We start from the raw sequence: 26430 nt of genomic DNA on the forward strand, positions 1-26430 counted from the left end.
TCCTAGATAGAGGACATTATACTGTAATGGTATCTGTTCCTAGATAGAGGACATTATACTGTCCCTCCTCTGCATCCACTACCACCCTGCGTAGGCTGTAGGGCACGTTTACTACCCTGCGTAGGGTGCAGGGCACATCTTACTGATAGCTGTATACACTATAATTATTACTATTTTACTGATAGCTGCATACTATACAGTATAAGTATTACTCTCTTACCTGTGCCCAGGTGTAGTACATCATACTGTCCATCCGCAGCTTCCACCCTATCCACCACCAACCTTCGTAGGGTGTAGGATACATTGACAAGGGTAAAGACCGGGCGGCGGTTGACGGGTAGGATGGGTTCCCACATCAGATGATGACCCCTCATGAAACTCACTAAGTCATCAGGGAAGTCACGTGTAGACTTGTGGAGGGGGTCGTAGGTCACACTGGGACACTGGGTAAGAGGACATACAGAACACATCAAGTTGTTATTTTATTTAGACCATGTGATATCATTTATTAAAAGGGGCAAATTGCAGTTTCTACATCCATTTTTTATTATTATTATTATTATTATTTTTTTTACTTAGTAATTAATGATACACTATATATACAAAAATATGTGGACACCCCTTCAAATTAGTGGATTCGGCTATTTCAGCTTCACCCGTTGCTGACAGGTGTATAAAAATCGAGCACACAGCCGTGCAATCTCCATAGACAAACATTAGCATTGGTTCGCAAAATTACCTCTAACTTCCTTCATAGTGGATGCAGAGACATACAAATAGAATCCTTGAGTTCATCTGACTCTGGGGAAGAAGATAAATGGCTTCATTGCCAAAATCCCGAAGTATCCCTTTAAATTAAAATGTTTATTTTATGGTCAGTCCATGGTCAAAAGCTCTGTCTACGAATTTGATAGTGGTTACATTTCTCCGGCCCCGTCCCTCAGCTTTGTCCCGGGAAAGAGGCTTTGTTATTGTTTCAATTGCTGATTGCCGCTTTAACTATGCAAGCGTGACGCTAAATGTCTGTTGCTATTATTGAACGTTTGATCAAAACTTCAGTTGTGGCCAAAAGTTTTAAGAATGACACAAATATCAATTTTCACAAAGTTTGCAGACTCAGTGTCTTTAGATATTTTTGTCAGATGTTACTATGGAATACTGATGTATAATTACAAGCATTTAATAAGTGTCAAAGGCTTTTATTGACAATTACATGAAGTTGATGCAAAGAGTCAATGTTTGCAGTGTTGACCCTTCTTTTTCAAGACCGCCGCAATCCGCCCTGGCATGCTGTCAATTAACTTCTGGGCCACATCCTGACTGACGGCAGCCCATTCTTGCATAATCAGTGCTTGGAGTTAGTCAGAATTTGCAGGTTTTTGTTTGTCCACCCACCTCTTGAGGATTGACCACAAGTTCTCAATGGGATTAAGGTCTGGGGAGTTTCCTGGCCATGGACCCAAAATATCGATGTTTTGTTCCCCGAGCCACTTAGCTATCACTTCTGCCTTATGGCAAGGTGCTCCATCATGCTGGAAAAGGCATTGTTCATCACCAAATTGTTCCTGGATGGTTGGGAGAAGTTGCTCTCAGAGGATGTGTTGGTACCATTCCTAATTCACGGCTGTGTTCTTAGGCAAAATTGTGAGTGAGCCCACTCCCTTGGCTGAGAAGCAACCCCACACATGAATGGTCTCAGGATGCTTTACTGTTGGCATGACACAAGACTGATGGTAGCGCTCACCTTGTCTTCTCGGACAAGCTTTTTTCCGGATTCCCCAAACAATCGGAAAGGGGATTCATCAGAGAAAATGACTTTACCCCAGTCCTCAGCAGTCCAATCCCTGTACCTTTTGCAGAATATCAGTCTGTCCCTGATGTTTTTCCTAGAGAGAAGTGGCTTCTTTGCTGCCCTTCTTGACACCAGGCAATCCTCCAAAAGTCTTCGCCTCACTGTGCGTGCAGATGCACCTGCCTGCTTCCATTCCTGAGCAAGCTCTGTACTGGTGGTGCCCTGATCTCGCAGTTGAATCAACTTTAGGAGACGGTCCTGGCGCTTGCTGGACTTTCTTGGGCGCCCTGAAGCATTCTTCACATCATTGAACCGCTCTCCTTGAAGTTCTTGATGATCCGATAAATGGTTGATTTAGGTGCAATCTCACTGGCAGCAATATCCTTGCCTGTGAAGCCCTTTTTGTGCAAAGCAATGATGACGGCACGTGTTTCCTTGCAGGTAACCATGATTGACAGAGGAAGAACAATGATTCCAAGCACCACCCTCCTTTTGAAGCTTCCAGTCTGTTATTCGAACTCAATCAGCATGACAGAGTGATCTCCAGCCTTGTCCTCGTCAACACTTAGACCTCAATTTGCACGGCAAAGAGGGACTTTGCAATTAACTGCAATTCATCTGATCACTCTTCGTAACATTCTGGAGTATATGCAAATTGCCATCATACAAACTGAGGCAGCAGACTTTGTGAAAATTAATATTTGTGTCATTCTCAAAACTTTTGGCCACGACTTTACATGACAGGCATGTAAGGCAGGGGCAGTAACAGAAGTGAACAACGGTTTTAGGCACTTTATGCCACAATTTTGCCGTCCTAGACAAAATGTCCATTGTCGGACATCTTGGCTCGTTCAGTGTGACAGGGTGTAGATCTTTCAATGAAGTACCACTACGTGCTGTAGTAGGCGCCGGTAAAGTTCAAACAATGTCAGACATGTTGAGCCTTTATCATATAGAGTGGCTGGTTTTACCAGCAGATCCCGGCGACCTGACCAATAGGAACACGGCCGGTGTTGTGCCGGAAATCTCCCCCTGCCAGAATTATACCCCCCTTCTAATTTCCTTAATTTTGTGGCTAGAGTCAAATACTTTCTGCGGCACACATCAGAGTCAAATACTTTTCTATAAAACAAACTTCACGTCAGGATAGGCAACCGAAATTAAAAATTAATGTATGTGTGTTATATTAAACATAGAGGTAGAGCGACATGAGCAGCCGCCCAGGACAGCGTCTTACATTTTAGTCATTTATCAGACGCTCTTATCCAGAGCGACTTACAGTAGTGAATGCATACATTCTTGCCGAGAAGGGGGGTTCGCCCAGGGCGCCATACAAACTAGAACCGCCACATACACTTGAAACAAATAGCCAAACCGAAAACCGCAGACAAAAATGGTTTCTGCTACTAAGATCAGTGAAGTGTAGGCTAAACTGACAACGGAGTGAAGGGCAGAAATCTGGCAGGGGGAAGAGTTTCGGAACAACACCGGAACGAAGTATGCGCACAATAATATGATTATTGTTAATAGTCAGATTCATACAATAGTTATATTTAAACGTTTACATAATGTGCCAAGAAGAACGATTTCCCTAATACTCTTGTTTACATATTCACATCTGAAATCAGGCTTCCTGACGGGACTCAAAATGCCAATCAAAATAAACGTTCTACCACAGCGACCATGTTATTTTTTGGGTAAGGCTATTTACATTCTGAGTTAGGACATATGAAGTTTGTATGTGAAAACTATTTCTAAGATACACACTTTCAGATTTTCCGAACTCAATTAATTTGTGCATAAAGCATAGAGGGAGGCAGATCAAATACCCCGCTGCAGTTGACGGAACCTGAAACAAATCGTACAATCTGGCTAAATTGATATCAAGATTTTAATTTGGTGACAGCGTGACATGTAATAATCGTAAAAAGACTGAATCCGAGGTGCATTGTGGGATGGGCTTTCGTCATCAGTTGTAGGCAATTTAGCTACTCTTAAAACCTCTACGGGCTACGGGGGCAGTATTGAGAATTTTGGAAAAAATATGTGCCCATTTTTAACTGCCACCTACACCAACTCAGAAGCTAGGATATGCATATTATTACCAGATTTGGATAGAAAACACTCTGAATTTTCTAAAACTGTTTGAATGGTGTCTGTAAGTATTTCACAACTCATATGGCAGGCAAAAACCTGAGAAAACCTGAGAGAAAAAAAGAATTTTGTGGCTGTACTATTTTTTTGGAGTCATTGTTTTATAGATACCACAGTGAGAAAGGATTCATTTCGCAACTCCTACGGCTTCCACTAGATGTCAGCGATCTTTATAAAGTTGTTTGAAGCTTCTATGATGAACAGAGAGCAAATAAGAATGCAGTGAAGTTGACGTCCCTGGGATGTCGTCACTTCCATTATGGTCTGCACCTGCGCAATCATGAGACACGAGACATTTTTCAAAAACACAGGTGAGGTCGGGTTGAAACATTACTGATGTTTCACGTTAAAAATGGCTCTAAAGATTGATGCTAAACAACGTTAGACATGTTTGAACGAACGTAAATAGATTATTTTTGTAACTTTTTTAACTTTTCGCCGTGACTTCACACCCCCCCCGCGCTACTTTTTAGTAGCCACCGAAGCGCTAACAACATGGAACAACTTGGAGTTATTTGGACATCAATTATGAACTTTGTCAAAAGAAACCACATTTGTTGTGGACCTGGGATTCCTGGAAGTGCCAATGGATGAAGATAATCAAAGGTAATGGATTATTGACAATAGTATTATTGATATTACATGGTTACAAGATGATGCTAACATGTTTAGCCTACCCTATTGTTCTTAGCACAGCACCCGGTTTATTGCAACTTGTGATTTCCCAGTAAAGTTATTTTGAAATCTGGCAAGACAGTAGCATTTACGAAATGTTAAACTATAATTATTTGAATGACAATATTATAATTTACCAATGTTTTCGAATAGTAATTTTGAAAATTGTAACGTTGTTCACCGGAAGCATTTCAGAGAAGAAAAAAAATCTGAATTTCACCGCTACTGTAAAATGCGGTTTTTGGATATAAATATGAACTTGATGGAACAAAAAATGCATGTATTGTATAACATAATGTCCTAGGAGTGTCATCTGATGGAGATTGTCAAATGTTGGTGCATAATTTTAGCTGGTTTCTGCTTTTGGTGACGCCTGACCTTGAATTGAAAATGGATGTTTGTACTTTTGTGGCTATGTACTGTCCTAACATAATCTAACTTTATGCTTTTGCCGTAAAGCCTCTTTGAAAATCGAACAATGTGGTTAGATTAAGGAGATGTTTATCTTTTAAATGGTGTAAAATAGTTGATTGTTTGAGAAATTGAAATTATTAGATTTTTGATGTTTTGAATTTCCAGCCTTGCTAGCAATCCCGTCTCAGGGTTCATTGCTAACCCGTGGCCTCAACAGGCAGGTCCAATGCAGACATTTTTATCTCAATATCAAATCATTTCCGGGTAACAATTTAAGTACCTTACTGTGATTCTTTTTGACCATTTTAATTGAAAACAAAGAAAAAACTGCTTAGCAAAGAACAATTTCTCAAACAAGAATTTATCTAGGACTGTCTGGGAGTGGTTTGAGTGAGGAGGGGAAAACTGAATATTTACTGTTATTGGCAGAGAGGTTTGGAACTCTCTTATTGGTCTATTAACTTTACTAAACAAAAATATAAAACACAACATGCAATAATTTCAATGATTTTACTGAGTTACAGTTCATATAAGGAAACCAGTCAATTTAAATTAATTCATTAGGCCCAAATCTATGGCTATCACATGACTGGGCAGGGGTGCAGCCATGGGTGGGCCTGGGAGGGCTCACCACTGGGGAGCCAGGGCCAGGCAATCAAAATGAGTTTTTCCCCACAGATGGGTTTTATTACAAACAGAAATACTCCTCAGTTTCATCAGCTGTCCAGGTGGCTGGTCTCAGACGATCCCGCAGGTGAAGAAGCCAGATGTGGAGGTCCTGGGCTGGCGTGGTTACACGTGGTTTGCGGATGTGAGGCTGGTTGGATGTACTGTCAAATTCTCTAAAACAACGTTGGAGGCGGCTTATGGTAGAGAAATTAACATTCAGTTCTCTGTCAACAGCTCTGGTGGAACATTCCCGCAGTCAGCGTGCCAAGTGCACGCTCCCTCAAAACTTGAGACATCCATGTCATTGTGTTGTGTGACAAAACTGCACATTTTAGAGTGGGTTTTTATTGTCCCCAGCACAAGGTGCACCTGTGTAATGATCATGCTGTTTAATCAGCTTCTTGATATGCCACACCTGTCAGGTGGATGGATTATCTTGGCAAAGGAGAAATGCTCACAAACAGGGATGTAAACAAATTTGTGCACGAAATTTGAGAAAATTAAGCTTTTTGTGCTGGTGGAATATTCCTGGGATCTTTTATTTCAGCTCATGAAACATGGGACCAACACTTTACATGTTGCGTTTTATATTTTTTGTTCAGTATAATTTACCCCATGGTGATGTCACCAGGGAAGGCCAAAACTCCCTCCCATGACAACAGATTTCAGGAAGTATTTTCCAACAGTTCTTTATCTAATTTTCACAGTATTATTCCAACCTCATAGTGTAGAAATATACACTGAGTGTACAACATATTAGAAACACCTGCTCTTTCCATGACATAGACTGACCAGGTGAATCCAGGTGATCAGTTATGATCCCTTATTGATGTCACCTGTCAAATCCACTTCAATCAGTGTAGATGAAGGTGAGGAGACAGGTTAAAGTAGGATATTTAAGCCTCGAGATAAATTGAGACATGGATTGTATATGTGTGCCATTCAGAGGGTGAACGGGCAAGACAAAATATTTAAGTGCCTTTGGACATGGTATGGTAGTAGGTGCCAGGCGCACCGGTTTGTGTCAAGAACTGCAACGCTGCTGGGTTTTTCCCGTGTGTATCAAGAATGGTCCCACGCCCAAAGGACATCCAGCAAACTCAACACAACTGTGGGGAAGCATTGGAGTCAACATGGGCCAGCATCCCTGTGGAACGTGTTCCTAATGTTTTGATCACTCAGTCTACGTATATAAAACACAGACGCATCTAGTTTTTGACAGCATTGGGTCTTTAAGTTATCAGAGATGATGTAATTTCCCACCTATCATACTGAAAGCATTATAGTGATGTAGAGAGTGTAGGCCTTAGTGCTGGATATGACAAGCATGAGTACCATTGTGGAATTATGGGCGGCAGGTAGCCTAGTGGTAAGTGTGTTGGGCCCGTAACCGAAAGGTTGCCGGATCGAATCCCTGAGCTGACAAGATAAAAATCTGTCGTTCTGCCCCTGAACAAGGCACTGTTTCCCGGTAGGCCGTCATTGTAAATAAGAATTTGTTCCTAACTGACTTGCCTGGTTAAATGAAAAAAAATTCAAGTGTTTAAACATGGCAAAAGAACCTCAATTGGACTATGTTTATTTCCTTTTAAATGTGGCTGCTATTACTCTATATCTCTGTGGGCTGTTCAGTGACTCAAATCAGGGGTCGTAACTAAACAGGAAGCTGTTCAGTGACTCAAATCAGGGGTCGTAACTAAACAGGAAGCTGTTCAGTGACTATAATCAGGGGTTGTAACTAAACAGGAAGCTGTTCAGTGACTCTAATCAGGGGTCGTAACTAAACCGGACGATGTGTAGCTGTTCAGTGACTATAATCAGGGGTCGTAACTAAACAGGAAGCTGTTCAGTGACTCTAATCAGGGGTCGTAACTAAACAGGAAGCTGTTCAGTGACTATAATCAGGGGTCGTAACTAAACAGGAAGCTGTTCAGTGACTATAATCAGGGGTCGTAACTAAACAGGACGATATGAAGCGGGTTACATTTTAATCATGTAACCACAAAACACTGACATCCCTGACCCTAGCGATAATCAAATACATTCAAGGAACTGTGTGTGTGTGTGTGTGTGTGTGTGTGTGTGTGTGTGTGTGTGTGTGTGTGTGTGTGTGTGTGTGTGTGTGTGTGTGTGTGTGTGTGTGGTAATCTAGCACATTCAAGGAGCCGCTCCCCTGCCTGTAGTGTTCTCTAACATGGGGAGGGAGTCTATAATAACAGCTCAGCATGCCACTTCAGACAGAGCACTAAAACATATTATACATTCCCCTGAAGTCTTTGGCTGACAAGTTACAGATTTCCCAGGAGAACTCATAACTGAGGTGTTAAGACAACCTGCCAGCAGTTAACTTCCAACAGCTCTATCATCTTAATCAACACGTCTGTCTGTCTGTCTGTCTGTCTGTCTGTCTGTCTGTCTGTCTGTCTGTCTGTCTGTCTGTCTGTCTGTCTGTCTGTCTGTCTGTCTGTCTGTCTGTCTGTCTGTCTGTCTGCCTGCCTGCCTGCCAATCTGTCTGTTTATCTTTTCTGTACATAAGCTGTTTACATTTTTATTCAGAGCGACTTACATTAGTAGGTACATACATTTTTGGTGACACCAGCGGGAATCAAATCCATGATCCTGCTGTTTCAAACGCCATACTCTACCAACTGAGCCACACAGGACTGTCTGTCTGTCTGTCTGTCTGTCTGTCTGTCTGTCTGTCTGTCTGTCTGTCTGTCTGTCTGTCTGTCTGTCTGTCTGTCTGTCTGTCTGTCTGTCTGTCTGTCTGTCTGTCTGTCTGTCTCTCTTCCTGTCTGTTTGACACTGCTTCCCTATCTATCCATCCATCCGTCCATCTGTCTGTCTGTCTGTCACTTCTTTAAACAAACCCTCAGATAGTCCCTACTGAGAACTCACAGTGCCAGGTCGTGGATATGGGATCCTCCCCTTGTACTCCACCCAGCGGTAGTCGGGCCCTTCCTTATGGGCGAACGGACCGTTGAAGGCTGCCCTGATAGAGGCCATGGAGTAGACACACACTGCTGACCCTCTGAATACAGAACTAAGGGAGGGGGGGGGTTAGAGGCGAGTGGAGAAGAGAGAGAGAGAGAGAGAGAGAGAGAGAGAGAGAGAGAGAGAGAGAGAGAGAGAGAGAGAGAGAGAGAGAGAGAGAGAGAGAGAGAGAGAGAGAGAGAGAGAGAGAGAGAGAGAGAGAGAGAGAGAGAGAGAGAGAGAGAGAGAGAGAGAGAGAGAGAGAGAGAGAGAGAGAGAGAGAGAGAGAGAGAGAGAGAGAGAGAGAGAGAGAGAGAGAGAGAGGAGAGAGTGGTGAAGAGAGAGAGAGGAGGGTGGAGAAGAGAGAAAGGAGAGAGGAGGGTGGAGAAGAGAGAGCGTTGAGAGAGAGGAGGGTGGAGAAGAGAGAAAGAGTTGAGAGAGGAGGGTGGAGAAGAGAGAGGAGAGAGGAGGGTGGAGAAGAGAGAGCGTTGAGAGAGAGGAGGGTGGAGAAGAGAGAAAGAGTTGAGAGAGGAGGATGGAGAAGAGAGAGAGGACAGAGGAGGGTGGAGAAGAGAGAGAGAGGAGGGTGGAGAAAAGAGAGAGAGGAGAGAGGAGGGTGGAGAAGAGAGAGAGAGGAGAGAGGAGGGTGGAGAAGAGAGAGAGAGGAGGGTGGAGAAGAGAGAGAGAGGAGAGAGGAGGGTGGAGAAGAGAGGGAGTTGAGAGAGTTGAGAGAGAGGAGGGTGGAGAAGAGAGAGGAGAGAGGAGGGTGGAGAAGAGAGAGAGAATTGAGAGAGAGGAGGGTGGAGAAGAGAGAGAGGAGGGTGGAGAAGAGAGAGAGGAGAGAGGAGGGTAGAGAAGAGAGGGAGTTGAGAGAGAGGAGGGTGGAGAAGAAAGAGAGAGAGTTGAGAGAGAGGAGGGTGGAGAAGAGAGAGAGGAGAGAGGAGGGTGGAGAAGAGAGGGAGTTGAGAGAGGAGGATGGAGAAGAGAGAGAGAGAGTTGAGAGAGAGGAGGGTGGAGAAGAGAGAGAGGAGAGAGGAGGGTGGAGAAGAGAGAGAGGAGAGAGGAGGGTGGAGAAGAGAGGGAGTTGAGAGAGGAGGGTGGAGAAGAGAGAGAGAGTTGAGAGAGGAGGGTGGAGAAGAGAGAGAGAGTTGAGAGAGAGGAGGGTGGAGAACAGAGAGAGGAGAGAGGAGGGTGGAGAAGAGAGAGAAAGAGGAGAGTGGAGAAGAGAGAGAGTTGAGAGAGGAGGGTGGAGAAGGGAAGTGAGTGTTAACATGGATCCAGTGGGTTACAATAACACAACCAGCCGAGCCTCTACAACCCTGACCCCTGTATAACCCCTGACCCCTGGGGGTCACTGCAGCACTGGGAAGGAGTGTGTGCTTACCGGTGGTGGGAGTGTACACGTGTAGGAAGAGGAAAACATCCTTTTAACATCCTCTCAACTTTCTATTGTCTTTTTGGGTGTTTCTCACTGAGAAGATGAAAAGGCTGGTTCTGAGTGTACTTTTCTAGTTAGACCAAATATTCAGTTATCGAATCATTCAACACATTTGTCTTATTCAACCATACTCTGTAATTTTGAATCATAATCTCCAACGTGTTTTGTTGGGTTTAAAAACCCAAACTCACCTGGAGGTGGAGAACACTCCATAGACGATGGGGTTCTGGGAGTCTTTGGTCTCCAGCATGAAGACATCCTCTGAACACACACACAGTGGGGAAACGGAGATCATCGAAACGGAGATCATCGAAACAGAGATCGTCGATACGGAGATCGTCGAAACGGAGATCGTCGAAACAGAAATCATTGAAACAGAGATCATTGAAACAGAGGATCGTCGAAACAGAGATCATTGAAACAGAGATCGTCGAAAACAGAAATCATTGAAACAGAGATCATTGAAACAGAGATCGTCGAAACAGAGATCATTGAAACAGAGATCGTCGAAACAGAGATCATTGAGAAAAAAAAAGTAGGCATTGGTAATTCGCCTGAAATGTTGGCAATCAAAATTAGAAAGTGAAACCTTGCAGCCAAACAGAGTACACTCATTTGTTGGTACATTAAACATCAACTCAGCCGGGCAGTATGTATAATTAAAAACATACCTAGCTCGTCAAACTGTGTGTCCAGTCCAGCAGGTCCTGGTACAGAACACACCAGACGGGCCTTGAGGAAGGTACTCCAACGGTTAGTCAGACTCCTCTTCCCTCCAACGTCATTCTAACGGGACGCACAGAGGAGGAGATCGGACATGAAACCAACATCTAGATCACTTTCAATTAGGTGCTTTTAGTCTCACTAATATCAGTCAAATCAGTCACTGTAGGATCTGCTGTTACTGTTGAATATATTACTGTAGGATCTGCTGTACTGTAGGATCTGCTGTTACTGTATAATATATTACTGTAAGATCTGCTATTACTGTAGAATATATTACTGTAGGATCTGCTGTTACTGTAGAATATATTACTGTAGGCTCTGCTGTTACTGTAGGATCTGCTGTTGTTACTGTAGGATCTGCTGTTACTGTTGGATCTGCTGTTGTTACTGTAGGATCTGCTGTTGTTACTGTAGGATCTGCTGTTACGGTAGGTTCTGCTGTTACTGTAGAATATATTACTGTAGGCTCTGCTGTTACTGTAGGATATATTACTGTAGGATCTATTACAGTAATCTCTGCTGTTACTGTAGGATATGTTACTGTAGGAGCTGCTGTTACTGTAGAATATATTACTGTAGGATCTGCTGTTACTGTAGAATATATTACTGTAGGCTCTTCTGTTACTGTAGGCTCTTCTGTTACTGTAGGATCTGCTGTTACTGTAGGATCTGTTACTGTAGAATCTATTGTTACTGTAGAATCTGTTACTGTAGGATCTATTACTGTAGGATCTATTACTGCAGGATCTATTACTGCAGGATCTATTACTGTAGGATCTATTGTTACTGTAGGATCTATTACTGTATGATCTGCTGTTACTGTAGGATCTATAACTGTAGGATCTATTACTGTAGGATCTGCTGTTACTGTAGGATTTATAACTGTACGATTTATAACTGTAGGATCTATTACTGTAGGATCTATTACTGTAGGATCTATTACTGTAGGATCTGCTGTTACTGTAGGATCTATAACTGTAGGATCTGCTGTTACTGTAGGATCTATAACTGTAGGATCTTTTACTGTAGGATCTGCTGTTACTGTAGGATCTATTACTGTAGGATCTATTACTGTAGGATCTGCTGTTACTGTAGGATCTATTACTGTAGGATCTATAACTGTAGGATCTGCTGTTACTGTAGGATCTATTACTGTAGGATCTGCTGTTACTGTAGGATCTATAACTGTAGGATCTATAACTGTAGGATCTATTACTGTAGGATCTTCCATTAAGCCATTTGTGATAATATTGTAGCGAATTCGGGGGGGTAGCCCCAACCGTTACGCCAAGAGGTCTGAAAACCCTACAGTATATATCTGTTCTCCATATCCGGGATATGTACAGTAGTCCCAACAGGGACTTAAACCAGCGACTGTCAAGCCAACACCTTAACCGTTACGCCAAGAGGTCTGAAACCTCAAGGTGAGGTGGCTAGGTGTTAGGCTAAAGTTACTACAGTATCTGTTCTCCATGTCGTCCTATCATCCCCCCTCACCTTGCAGACGCGTGCCACTCTGCTGTAAACCCTCTTGTCCCACTGGCTGGACTCTACATCTTCTCCTTTGAAGAAGATGTAGACTTTGTCATCGTCCACACTGTGTGTATCTGGGATAGAGAAGGAACCCACAAACTCTGGCTCTGCGTGGAGGGAAACAAAGGATATCCGATGAGGACTTAAACTTCTACTCATTAATTCACTGCAGTCTTGGAGGTTCTCTCAGTGCGTATATAGTGCTGGTTGCTGCTGTGCATAGAGGGTACGTAGTACAGCTGTCTGTCCGTCTCACCATTGAGCCAATGGTCCTGGTAGGCCTCAGTGCGTATATAGTGTTGTTTGCTGCTGTGCACAGAGGTACGGAATATAGCTGCGTTGGTGCCCATGAAATCCACTGATGTCCCGGCATACAAATCTCCATCTAGACGGTGACGTAAGAAAACACAAATACATAAATACTAATAAAAAAAAAAGGTCCTCTCACTGTCAACTGCGTTATTTTGTGTAAATATTTGTATGAACATAACAAGATTCAAAAACTGAGACATAAACTGAACACGTTCCACAGACATGTGACTAACAGAAATTGAAATAATGTGTCCCTGAACAAAGGGGGGGGGTCAAATCAAAAGTAACAGTCAGTATCTGGTGTGGCCACCAGCTGCGTTAAGTCCTGCAGTGCATCTCCTCCTCATGGACTGCACCAGATTTGCCAGTTCTTGCTGTGAGATGTTACCCCACACTTCCACCAAGGCACCTGCAAGTTCCCGGACATTTCTGGGGGGAATGGCCCTAGCCCTCACCCTCCGATCCAACCGGTCCCAGACGTCCTCAATGGGATTGAGATCCGGGCTCTTCTCTGGCCATGGCAGAACACTGAAATTCCTGTCTTGCAGGAAATCACGCACAGAACGAGCAGTATGGCTGGTGGCATTGTCATTGTCATGCTGGAGGGTCATGTCAGGATGAGCCTGCAGGAAGGGTACCACATGAGGGAGGAGGATGTCTTCCCTGTAACGCACAGCATTGAGATTGCCTGCAATGACAACAAGCTCAGTCTGATGATTCTGTGACACACCGCCCCAGACCATGACGGACCCTCCACCTCCAAATCGATCCCGCTTCAGAGTACAGGCCTCGGTGTAACGCTCATTCCTTCATCGATAAACATGAATCCGACCATCAACCCTGGTGAGACAAAACCGCGACTCATCAGTGAAGAGCACTTTTAGCCAGTCCTGTCTGCTCCAGCAACAGTGGGTTTGTGCCCATAGGAAACGTTGTTGCCGGTGATGTCTGGTGAGGACCTTCCTTACAACAGGCCTACAAGCCCTCAGTCCAGCATCTTTCAGCCTGTTGCAGACTGTCTGAGCACTGATGGAGGGGGTGGGCGTTCCTGGTGTAACTCGGGCAGTTGTTGTTCCCATCCTGTACCTGTCCCACAGGTGTGATGTTCGGATGTACCGATCCTGTGCGGGTATTGTTACACATGGTCTGCCACTGTGAGGACGATCAGCTGTCCGTCCTGTCTCCCTGCAACGCTGTCTTAGGCGTCTCACAGTACGAACATTGCAATTTATTGCCCTGGCCACATCTGTGTTCCTCATGCCTCCTTACAGCCTGCCTAAAAGCACGTTAACGCAGATGAGCAGGGACCCTGGGCATCTTTCTTTCTTTCTTTTTTTCAGAGTCAGTAGAAAGGCCTCTTAAGTGTCCTAAGTGTTCATAACTGTGACCTTAATTGCCTACCGTCTGTAAGCTGTTAGTGTCTTAACAACCGTTCCCACAGGTGCATGTTCATTAATTGTTTATGGTTCATTGAACAAGCATGGGAAACAGTGTTTAAACCTTTTACAATGAAGATCTGTGAAGTTATTTGGATTTTAACAAATTATCTTTGAAAGACAGGGTCCTGAAAAAGGGACGTTTCTTTTTTTGCTGAGTTTATCTCTATTACATCTTTATAATGTATTTTTCAAAACTGAAGTAAATGGCTGAACACAGCAATCAGTCTGGTTTACGAGGCTAAGAGTAATTAGGAATGGTTTCATTATTTCGGAAACTCAGTACTCAGTGTGCAGTTATATCCTAATGCAACAGACAAACATGTTCAAAATATATTGTTATGAAATATATTGTCTGTCATATATTTTTGACAGTATATTTGTATATACTGGTAAATATATAGCCTGTGTGAGTATTGAATTCAGCTGATGCTTTTGGATCTTGCATCACAATCCTAGAAAAGCACAGAGCAGCCTGTAATTATGAATCATATGTTTTTTGTACTGAGGTCCGCTGGGATTGACGTCAAAACTACGCGATGACAACTAAATCATGGTTGTTCACTCGTTTCCTCCTTCCTGGTTCCCTGTCCTCGGTTCCCTTCCTGGCTCCCTTCCTGGTTCCCTTCCTGGCTCCCTTCCTGGTTCCCTTCCTGGCTCCCTTCCTGGCTCCCTTCCTGGTTCCCTTCCTGGTTCCCTTCCTGGTTCCCTTCCTGGTCAGACTATTTCTGAAGAGTCTCATAATTGTTCTCAAGACTGGTAGGGTGGGTTTAATTCCTGCATGAGCAACATGTATACCGAATATGCCCTTACAAAAAAAAAAAATTAAATTATTTTTTAAAACATGTACGAAAAACGGTGGTTTTCGGGCACATGTATGAACAAATCACATAAAGAAAAAAATAATAATAATAATGTGTAAGAAAAGAAGAAACATTTGTCACATGACTCAGACACATGGTTTCTCAACATTTCACATGTGATATTCTAAGTTCCACGTGTGCTTTTGCAAACGGGCAGGTTTAGAACCTGGGTTTCCAACGTCTTGTCCATGTCACGTCCTGACCCTGGTATGAGGTCATTTTTCCCTAGTAGATTGGTCAGGGGCGTGACAGGGCGGTGTTTTGTCTATGTGTTTTGGGTTTTCTGTTTTCTATGTGGGTTGTCTAGAGTTTCATTCTATGTTGGCATTTTCTGTACCTGTCCCGCAGGTACAGGTATGGTTTCCAATCAGAGGCAACTGTCTATCGTTGTCTCTGATTGGAAGCCATACTTAGGCAGCCTGTTTTTCATGTGGTTTTGTGGGTGGTTGTTCTCCGTTTAGTCTAGTGTACCTGACGGGACTGTTGTTGGTCGTTTTTGTTGTTTTGTTGTTAAAGTGTATTTCATTAAATACAAAGAATGAGCATTATGCACACTGTGCCTCGGTCTCCATTCAACAACCCCTGTGACAGTCCATTAGATCAAGAGGGTCAACACTGGTTTTTCTTTCATTGTCCAGAATACTGACTGTTCAAAAATAGGCCTGTGAAATGTTTTTTTAAATGTTGTCGATATAATCTCAGGATATGCTGTGAGTAATCACGAATAATTGCAAATTCAGAATTTTATGAAGTAAGAGCTGTAATTGAGCTTGATTTGTCCAAAGTAACAGTTAGAAAATAAATCTGGTAATTGATAAGCTCACTTTCTTTAACCTCAACATCAACTTGTTTTGACATCGCTTTGTTGTTTAAAAGCTGTATAGATTATGTATTTTGGATATTTTCAGTGTATCTTTAACGCTTTCAGACAATATGTAATGGATGCGTGTCGGTGGCAGTGCTCCCAACAGTCGACCAAGCACCCTGTGCACCAGGGACACATGCTCAGCGCGTGTAGCGGAGTATATCAAAATGTCATCAATATACACCACTACACCCTGCCCATGCAGGTCCCTGAAAATCTCGTCTACAAACGGCTTGGAGACTGATGGCGCATTCATCAACCCGTACGGCATGACGAGGTTACTCATAGTGCCCAGAGGTGGTATTAAATGCCGTCTTCCACTCGTCTCCCTCCGGATACGCACAGGTTGGTAAGCGCTCCTGAGATCTAGTTTGGTGAAGAAAGTGCGCCCCGTGCATTGACTCTATTGCTGTGGCTATGAGCGGTTAGCGGGTAACTGTACCTCGCAGTGATCTGATTTCAGACCCCGATAGTCAATACACGGGCGCAGACCTCCCTTCTCTTCACAAAAAAGAAACTCGAGAAGTGGAGGACCGAATGTACCCCTGACGCAGGGATTCGGAGACATATGTGTCCATAGCCTCGTCTCCGCCTGTGAGAGGGGATACAGTGACTCCTGGGAAGTGCCAGCATCTACCAGGAGGTCTATCGCACAATCACCCCGTCGATGAAGGTGGCAATTGAGTCGCCTTCTTTTTGGAGAAGCGTGAGCCAAATCGGCATATTCAGGGGAATGCGCACGGTGGCGACCTGGTCTGGACTCATCCAACCGTAGTAGCACCAACGGAAACCCCTAAAACACCTCCCTGAGCACTCTCGTGACCACCCCCGTGTGAGCTCTCTGCTGGCCAAGAAACAGTGGGGTCATGACAGGCTAACCAGGGTAGGCCCAGCACTACGGGAACACAGGAGAGTCAATGAGTGAAGAGACTAATTCTCTCCTTGTGACCCCCCTGCGTCACCATGCCCAAAGGCGCGGTGACATTCCTAATCAACCCTGACCCTAATGGTTCGACTATCTAAGGCGCGAACGGGGAAGGGGCACATCCACGGGAAAGATGGGGATCCCTAAACTATACTGCTAAATCTCTATCAATAAAATTCCAGCCGCGACTGAATCGCGAGCGCCTTATGCTGGGAATTCGGGGGAAAACTCAGGGAACGTGACAGACACAAACATATGAACAACAGAGGACTCTGGGTGAAGTGGTGCCGGCTCACCTGGGGTGATGCCAGAGTGCCTTGCCTGCTGCCTCGCTTCCCAGAGGAACCAACCCGGGCACCAACCAGCAGTGTGACCTCTGGCGGCCACAAGATGTTACACGAGCGTGGAACCCCCGTCCGGTCTCCCCTGCGCACCGCCCCTCCCAGCTCCATAGGTTCAGGAGAGAGGGGTGCGAGGGGATGGAACCACCAGACCCCGATGTGAACGTCCGCGAGTAGGCAGCAGGTGTCCAGCCGGATGGACAGGTCCACCAGCTGGTCAAACGTGAGGTTGGTGTCTCTGCAGGCCAGCTCCCGCCGGATGTCCTCGCGCAGACTGCAGCGGTAATGGTTGATCAGGGCCCTGTTGTTCCATCCCGCGCTGGCAGCCAGGGTCCTAAACTCCAGGGTGAACTCCTGGGGCGCTCCTCGTCCCCTGCCTCAGATGGAAGAGGCGTTCACCTGCCGCTCTACCCTCAGGCGGGTGGTCGAAGACCGCCCGGAAACGGCGGGTGAACTCCTCAAACTGGTCCAACGCCCGCATCTCCCTCTCTCCACACGGCGTTGGCCCACTCCAGGGCTTTCCCGGTGAGGCATGAGACGAGTGCGGACATCCCTCTCACGGTCCGATGGAGCCGGGTGGACGGTGGCCAGATAGAGGTATAACTGCAACAAGAACCCCTGGCAGTTCGCAGCCCTCCCGTCGTATTCCTGGAGAGACGGATCCCACTGGGTTCAGGCGGGAAAGGGGCACTCAGGGGAGACCCCGGTTGTGCTGGTGAAGGCGCTGGAAGAACTCCCTGTCTCTCTTCCAGCGGTCCATTTTCTGGACAACACGATCCATGGCGGCGCCAAGATGGTAGAGTATAACTGCATGCTCCTGGACGCGCTGCTCCACCTCAATGGCCGGGGTACCCTCTCCTGCTGACTCCATAGTTATGGTCGGAGATTCTGTAATGGGTGTGTGCTGGTGGCAGGGAAGTCAGGCACAGGAAAAACGAACTTGGTATAAACGGAGCCGTTTAATAAGTGCTCATAAAACTCCAAAACCAAAATATACAAAAAATAATATAAGTAGGTACAAAACCCGTCGCACACCGACACATGACTTGCACATAACATACAATAAAACAATCTCCGACAAGGACATGAGGGGAAACAGAGGGTTAAATACACAACATGTATTGATGGGATTGGAACCAGGTGTGAAGGAAGACAAAACCAATGGAAAATGAAAAATGGATCAGTGATGGCTAGCAGGTCGGTGACGTCGACCGCCGAACACCGAACGAACAAGGAGAGGGACCGACTTTGGCGGAGGTCGTGACACAATACGATTAATCACGATACAAAAAATATGTGTGCACTAAAATGACAAACTCGAGTTAACTGATTAACTCTGACAGGCCTAATTCAAAATAATCTCTTTATAGAACATTATTCATTCCAAAAGCAAACACATTCACACATTTTCAAATACATTTAAATCCCTTTTAGGCCTGTGTATTAAATGTAACAAAACTATATGGACAGCTAGCTAACAATAACAGAATTTTTTAAATAAGTAGCTAGGACGAAATGGAAAACTAGCTATCGCCTATCACTAAGCTAGCTAGAGGTTAGCAATTAGCAACTTTCTAAAATATATATAATTGCCGTGGTTCGTATTTACCCATTAAACCATTTTAGAACCAAAACAGATCATTTGTTAGTTCTATATCGTGGGATCTTTTGTGTCGGTAAAATTAATTATGCGAGAAATGGCGGTGGAAACGCCTTTATGCGCAAATATCGAAGTAAACTTGGAGTCACGCGATGACATGGTGTGGGGTCCTCCCACTACGACTCATCAGGAAACCATGCAGTTATTAGGCTACAGAGGAAATAAGTTATGATGAACTTCACAGGGTGGTGAAAGTACACGATGAGCTTGATGGATCTTTCCAATAATTATCGAGGGTTTGATTCTGGTGACGTGATGATCAATGCTTGACGTATCCATAATAATCTCATTATGTAGACAATATTCACACTCGTATCCATAATACTCTCATCATGTAGACTAACCAACAGTACCCCCGGGCACAGCCTTCCCGCACTGTATCTGTGAGCTGTTGGCTAAAGAGCACATGCCAAAACCAGAATAGGCAGAATTTGCTATTTAACATATCAGTTTCTGTTATCAGTAGAGTTCATCTTTAGATTTTTATTCGGTACATGAACATTTAAGCGAAAAAGGAACATTTTTGTGTGCATTACTTCACTACACACTGATCAGTAACAAGTCCGTTCTGGTGGAAACACAACACTTGGGGGAAAATGCGTATATTTTATTTATGCGAATTTCAGAATGTTTGCATGAAAATCTGTCACTAATTGGATGGAACCCTAGCTATTGACTTTGCAAACAAAAGTGATCTAGCTAGCTACTTAGCTTGGCTACACTCATGTAAATAGGGAAGACAATCTCACCAGTTTTTCAACAATTAATTTACAATACAATTAATACTTAAACACAGTTTTAGTGTTAAACATGTTATCTCTAGATTTTGAAAATTCCACGGACCAACGTAGGAAAAATAGAGACGTGCACCTGCAGCAGTAACACACTGAATAGCCTTCCCTGTAGCTCAGTTGGTAGAGCATGGTGTTTTTGTATGCCAGGGTTGTGGGTTTGATTCTCACGGGGGGCCAGTATGGGGGAAAAAAAAAAAAATGTATGAAATGTATGCATTCACTACTGTAAGTCGCTCTGGATAAGAGCGTCTGCTAAATGACTAAAATGTAAATATGTCTCTCCCTGTGGTAGAGCTAAGTATACATGTATGTTGATTGCAACACCAGGGAGCACTGGCAATAATAATGGAAGACTTTTCATTTGTATTTTTTACACAGTTGAATTATTACAGTCAGGTAGGCTAAGTAACCTTTTTACGGACTGGCATTACAGACATTACTACTGCAACATGTTATCACCAACCTTTTCACATGTGAGAGAATAACACTATTTATCAACCACATGGTGAACTTGCAATTCCACATGTCAAATGTGAAATTTACACCTGTGAGTTTTCTTACATGTGAAACTGCAAATGGGGTTTTCACATGTGATTGTTTTCACCTGTGAACTTGCAATTCACATGTGAAGTGAAAAACATGTTATTTCCTCACATGTGAAAAGGTGGTGTTAACATGTGAACGCTAAATTAAATACCGTACATGATAAAATAGGGTTTCACATGTGAAATGTAAGATCAACATGTGAAACTGCAATTTCATGTTTTTTGTTGTTGTAAAGGTACAGCATGTGTCACAGTCAGCGTTGACAGTTGTGGAAGTCATTTTCAATTCTCTATTTTCTATTTCATTTCCATATTTTACTATATTACATGTATGACTTACCAGTGAGCCTGGCGGGTGAAGGGCTCCCATGGACTAAAGGGGCATTTCCCCCGTCCAGACTCCACAGCATGCTCAGCAGGCGGAACGATGGCTCCTTGGACACACAGAGAACCAATCTCAACCTCCACAGTAACATTATTAACCCTCCTCGACCACAGAGAACCATCTCAACCTCCACAGTAACATTATTACCTCCACAGTAACATTATTACACCCTCCTCAACCACAGAGAACCATCTCAACCTCCACAGTATCATTATTAACCCTCCTCAACCACAGAGAACCATCTCAACCTCCACAGTAACATTATTAACCCTCCTCAACCACAGAGAACCATCTCAACCTCCACAGTATCATTATTAACCCTCCTCAACCACAGAGAACCATATCAACCTCCACAGTATCATTATTAACCCTCCTCAACCACAGAGAAACCATCTCAACCTCCACAGTATCATTATTAACCCTCCTCAACCACAGAGAACCATCTCAACCTCCACAGTATCATTATTAACCTCCACAGTAACATTATTAACCTCCACAGTAACATTATTAACCTCCCCAGTAACATTATTAACCTCCACAGTAACATTATTAACCTCCACAGTATCATTATTAACCTCCACAGTAACATTATTAACCTCCACAGTAACATTATTAACCTCCACAGTATCATTATTAACCCTCCTCAACCACAGAGAACCATATCAACCTCCACAGTGTAATCGTTCCATCTCCACAGCAACATTCATTAAGCCTCCTCCACTGAGCCTCAATATGCCGTAAAAAAAAAAAAAACAGAAGAGAAGAGAAAACTCTGAAGAGGCCAAGAGGAGCAAGTCAAAGAGGCAACTGCTGTGTGATTTTTTTTGGAGATGACACAGCAATGGGTTGACATCTGTAACATAGTAGCTGTGTGTGTGTGTAGACAGCTGGATTTTCATCATGTCAACTTTCATCAAGTGTTTAGTCTACTTTTCACCAACCACCTGTGGATTGGTCAAGGCCAACAACAACAGGAAAGAGAGAGTTGACAAGTCAGAGTTTTTGTAGAAAGAGTTGAATGGACAGATTTCTTCAACTGTTCCTGTTTTAACAACGACCGTCCACAACCAATAAAAACCCGTGACAGTTCATGCTCAATTAAAGCTTTATGCGTATTTTAGGCAAACGAAAGTCTGGAGTGAGTCTTCCTTCTCCTCCTTCTCTCTCTCTCTCTCTCTCTCCTCTCTCCCTCCTCTCTCTCTCTCTCTCTCTCTCCTCCTCTCTCCTCTCTCTCTCTCTCCTCTCTCCTCTCCTCCTCTCTCCTCTCTCCTCTCTCTCTCTCCTCTCTCCTCTCTCCTCTCTCCTCTCTCCTCTCTCCTCTCTCCTCTCTCCTCTCTCCTCTCTCTCTCCCTCTCCTCCCTCTCCCCTCTCCCCTCTCTCTCTCTCTCTCTCTCCTCTCTCTCCTCTGGGATCCGGCAAAGGCAACAAAAGACAGATGACAAGTCAGAGTTTAGTTTAGTAAGAGAGAGTGGAACAGAGCCTGTCTCCATCCTTCCACCTTCTCACCTCAATACTGCGTCCCAGGTCTATGTAGGTGCATTGTGGGTGGTAGGCCCCGGTGCCACAGACGTACACGTGAGTCTTATTGAAGGGCTGGAGGAGACGCACGTAGTTGGCGCAGTCAGTCTGAAACAATACACAATATTAGGATTTACACTCAATGCAAAGATACATTACACACATACACATATACACATATACCTTATATATCATATACATTACGGCCATAGTTTAACAAAGTTGAAACATGATCATTCTAAACCCTGTACTCGTTCTTCTACCAACCTGATTAACACTTTGCCTAAAGGCTAATTATTTATGAAGAAATGAACTAAGAATATATTGAACATAGTCAGAGTAGAATCACTTGACACCTCTGGTTGTTGGTTGAATGTGTTACAGTTTAATCACACCGGCAGCATCGTCTGGATGTGGATGAAACAACAGTTCCAACATTCACCTTCTGCCACCATTTCTGTCAAGTCGTCTACAGCCTACAGTTTGGCTCGTACATTCTGTCAATCCGTCTACAGCCTACAGTTTGACTCGTACATTCTGTCAAGCCGTCTACAGCCTACAGTTTGACTCGTACATTCTGTCAAGCCGTCTACAGCCTACAGTTTGGCTCGTACATTCTGTCAATCCGTTACAGCCTACAGTTTGGCTCGTACATTCTGTCAAGTCGTCTACAGCCTACAGTTTGACTCGTACATTCTGTCAAGTCGTCTACAGCCTACAGTTTGGCTCGAACATTCTGTCAAGTCGTCTACAGCCTACAGTTTGACTCGTACATTCTGTCAAGCCGTCTACAGCCTACAGTTTGACTCGTACATTCTGTCAAGTCGTCTACAGCCTACAGTTTGGCTCGTACATTCTGTCAAGCCGTCTACAGCCTACAGTTTGGCTCGTAATTCTGTCAAGCCGTCTACAGCCTACAGTTTGGCTCGTACATTCTGTCAATCCGTCTACAGCCTACAGTTTGGCTCGTACATTCTGTCAAGTCGTCTACAGCCTACAGTTTGGCTCGTACATTCTGTCAATCCGTCTACAGCCTACAGTTTGGCTCGTACATTCTGTCAAGTCGTCTACAGCCTACAGTTTGACTCGTACATTCTGTCAAGTCGTCTACAGCCTACAGTTTGACTCATACATTCTGTCAAGTCGTCTACAGCCTACAGTTTGACTCGTACATTCTGTCAAGTCGTCTACAGCCTACAGTTTGACTCGTACATTCTGTCAAGTCGTCTACAGCCTACAGTTTGGCTCGTACATTCTGTCAAGCCGTCTACAGCCTACAGTTTGACTCGTACATTCTGTCAAGTCGTCTACAGCCTACAGTTTGACTCATACATTCTGTCAAGTCGTCTACAGCCTACAGTTTGACTCATACATTCTGTCAAGCCGTCTACAGCCTACAGTTTGACTCGTACATTCTGTCAATCCAACGCACCACCACAGGACACGCTGCAACTGCCTCTGCGACGCAATGCTGCATGGGAAAACGCAGCGTTCCATTGGGGAATTAATGTACTTCTGGTGTACCCAAAAATGAATGTACTTCTGGTGTACCCAAAAATGAATGTACTTCTGGTGTACCCAAAATGAATGTACTTCTGGTGTACCCAAAAATGAATGTACTTCTGGTGTACCCAAAACTGGATGTACTTCTGGTGTACCTAAAAATGAATGTACTGCTGGTGTACCCAAAAATGAATGTACTTCTGGTGTACCCAAAAATGAATGTACTTCTGGTGTACCCAAAAATGAATGTACTGCTGGTGTACCCAAAAATGAATGTACTTCTGGTGTACCCAAAAATGCAAACGACGCTGTCGGTGTGATCGATGGCGTTAACGCAAATGAGATGTCGAGTACGGACGGGTTGAGAACCCACCCGTCTCCCGAGAGTCTCATAAACCTAAAACATATCCCAAATAGAACATAAATAAAGGAGACAATCTCAAACTTTAGGCCTTTGTTTTCAATTACACACTATGATGGGTGCTTGGCCATGTCCAAATGACATGCTATAAGTGTGCCTGTTTTCTCCCTTCCAGAGGATTACTGATCACCTAAACAGCAAAATACACCATGTTATTAATCCATGTATGAGTCCCAATGGTTCCCTTTATTTCCTACAGAGTGCACTACTTTTGACCATGGGAGCCCTACGGGGAGGGGCTTTAAAAAAAGCTGCTCTGGCTTTGAAAGCTGTTGTTGCTTACCGACAAGTTCTTCCCTGCCAGCCTGCAGTGCTCAACGTGTTCCGTCGCAGCTGGCCAGTAGATCTAAAAGAGGGAGGGAGGGGTTTTCACTTGGCTTAGAGATGGATTTCAGCATTTTAGGAAATTCCTTCTTGTTTTTGATGGGAATGAGATAAAACAACACAGTTAAGGAGGAACTTATTTTTTTTAAAGGGTGAAGAGAGATTGTAAGGTACTGACCAGGTAGGCAGTAAGGTACTGACCAGGTAGGCAGTAAGGTACTGACCAGGTAGACAGTAAGGTACTGACCAGGTAGACAGTAAGGTACTGATCAGGTAGATAGTAAGGTACTGACCAGGTAGACAGTAAGGTACTGACCAGGTAGGCAGTAAGGTACTGACCAGGTAGGCAGTAAGGTACTGACCAGGTAGACAGTAAGGTACTGATCAGGTAGATAGTAAGGTACTGACCAGGTAGACAGTAAGGTACTGACCAGGTAGGCAGTAAGGTACTGACCAGGTAGACAGTAAGGTACTGACCAGGTAGACAGTAAGGTACTGACCAGGTAGACAGTAAGGTACTGACCAGGTAGACAGTAAGGTACTGACCAGGTAGACAGTAAGGTACTTACCAGGTAGATAGTAAGGTACTGACCAGGTAGACAGTAAGGTCCTGACCAGGTAGACAGTAAGGTCCTGACCAGGTAGACAGTAAGGTACTGACCAGGTAGACAGTAAGGTACTGACCAGGTAGACAGTAAGGTACTGACCAGGTAGACAGTAAGGTATTGACCAGGTAGACAGTAAGGTACTGACCAGGTAGACAGTAAGGTACTGACCAGGTAGATAGTAAGGTACTGACCAGGTAGATAGTAAGGTACTGACCAGGTAGACAGTAAGGTACTGACCAGGTAGATAGTAAGGTACTGACCAGGTAGACAGTAAGGTCCTGACCAGGTAGACAGTAAGGTACTGACCAGGTAGACAGTAAGGTACTGACCAGGTAGACAGTAAGGTACTGACCAGGTAGATAGTAAGGTACTGACCAGGTAGATAGTAAGGTACTGACCAGGTAGACAGTAAGGTCCTGACCAGGTAGACAGTAAGGTACTGACCAGGTAGACAGTAAGGTACTGACCAGGTAGATAGTAAGGTACTGACCAGGTAGATAGTAAGGTACTGACCAGGAGTACAGTACTGACCAGGTAGACTGTACACAGTAGACAGTAAGGTACTGACCAGGTAGATAGTAAGGTACTGACCAGGTAGACAGTAAGGTACTGACCAGGTAGATAGTAAGGTACTGACCAGGTAGATAGTAAGGTACTGACCAGGTAGACAGTAAGGTACTGACCAGGTAGATAGTAAGGTACTGACCAGGTAGATAGTAAGGTACTGACCAGGTAGACAGTAAGGTACTGATCAGGTAGACAGTAAGGTACTGACCAGGTAGACAGTAAGGTACTGACCAGGTAGACAGTAAGGTACTGACCAGGTAGACAGTAAGGTACTGACCAGGTAGACAGTAAGGTACTGACCAGGTAGACAGTAAGGTACTGACCAGGTAGATAGTAAGGTACTGACCAGGTAGATAGTAAGGTACTGACCAGGTAGACAGTAAGGTACTGACCAGGTAGACAGTAAGGTACTGACCAGGTAGACAGTAAGGTACTGACCAGGTAGATAGTAAGGTACTGACCAGGTAGATAGTAAGGTACTGACCAGGTAGACAGTAAGGTACTGACCAGGTAGACAGTAAGGTATGACTGACAGGTAGATAGTAAGGTACTGACCAGGTAGATAGTAAGGTACTGACCAGGTAGACAGTAAGGTACTGACCAGGTAGACAGTAAGGTACTGACCAGGTAGATAGTAAGGTACTGACCAGGTAGATAGTAAGGTACTGACCAGGTAGACAGTAAGGTACTGACCAGGTAGATAGTAAGGTACTGACCAGGTAGATAGTAAGGTACTGACCAGGTAGACAGTAAGGTACTGATCAGGTAAACAGTAAGGTACTGACCAGGTAGACAGTAAGGTACTGACCAGGTAGACAGTAAGGTACTGACCAGGTAGACAGTAAGGTACTGACCAGGTAGACAGTAAGGTACTGACCAGGTAGACAGTAAGGTACTGACCAGATAGACAGTAAGGTACTGACCAGGTAGATAGTAAGGTACTGACGTGCGTGTAGGTAGAGCCAGACTGTTAGAGTGCAGCAGGTAGA

General features: G+C 44.3%; 1 protein-coding gene and 1 long non-coding RNA gene across 3 annotated transcripts in view; both read right to left on the reverse strand.

The window, feature by feature from the left end:
* Positions 1-20464, reverse strand: part of LOC115207279 (semaphorin-3D) — a 36831-nt gene extending 16367 nt beyond the window's left edge. Inside the window, exons 1-7 of the mRNA XM_029774260.1 lie at positions 20456-20464; positions 12631-12759; positions 12339-12481; positions 10787-10901; positions 10307-10376; positions 8603-8747; positions 221-443 (exon numbers count right to left, since the gene is read on the reverse strand). Of these exons, the coding sequence (XP_029630120.1) occupies positions 221-443; positions 8603-8747; positions 10307-10376; positions 10787-10901; positions 12339-12481; positions 12631-12724 (790 nt within the window). The 5' untranslated portion in view covers positions 12725-12759; positions 20456-20464. The remainder of the gene's footprint in view (positions 1-220; positions 444-8602; positions 8748-10306; positions 10377-10786; positions 10902-12338; positions 12482-12630; positions 12760-20455) is intronic.
* Positions 20465-20525: 61 nt separating this feature from the next.
* On the reverse strand, positions 20526-24289 carry LOC115207280 (uncharacterized). Of its 2 annotated transcripts, none has more exons than XR_003880976.1 (3): positions 24226-24289; positions 22007-22126; positions 20526-20549 (listed from the first exon to the last, which is right to left on the reverse strand). It is a non-coding gene; the product is annotated as an uncharacterized LOC115207280 (long non-coding RNA). The 2 variants fall into 2 exon arrangements; XR_003880977.1 differs by lacking the exon at positions 20526-20549 and adding an exon at positions 21387-21444.
* Positions 24290-26430: the final 2141 nt, after the last annotated feature.

This window comes from Salmo trutta, chromosome 14 (assembly GCF_901001165.1).
Source record: "Salmo trutta chromosome 14, fSalTru1.1, whole genome shotgun sequence".
NCBI lineage: Eukaryota > Metazoa > Chordata > Actinopteri > Salmoniformes > Salmonidae > Salmo > Salmo trutta.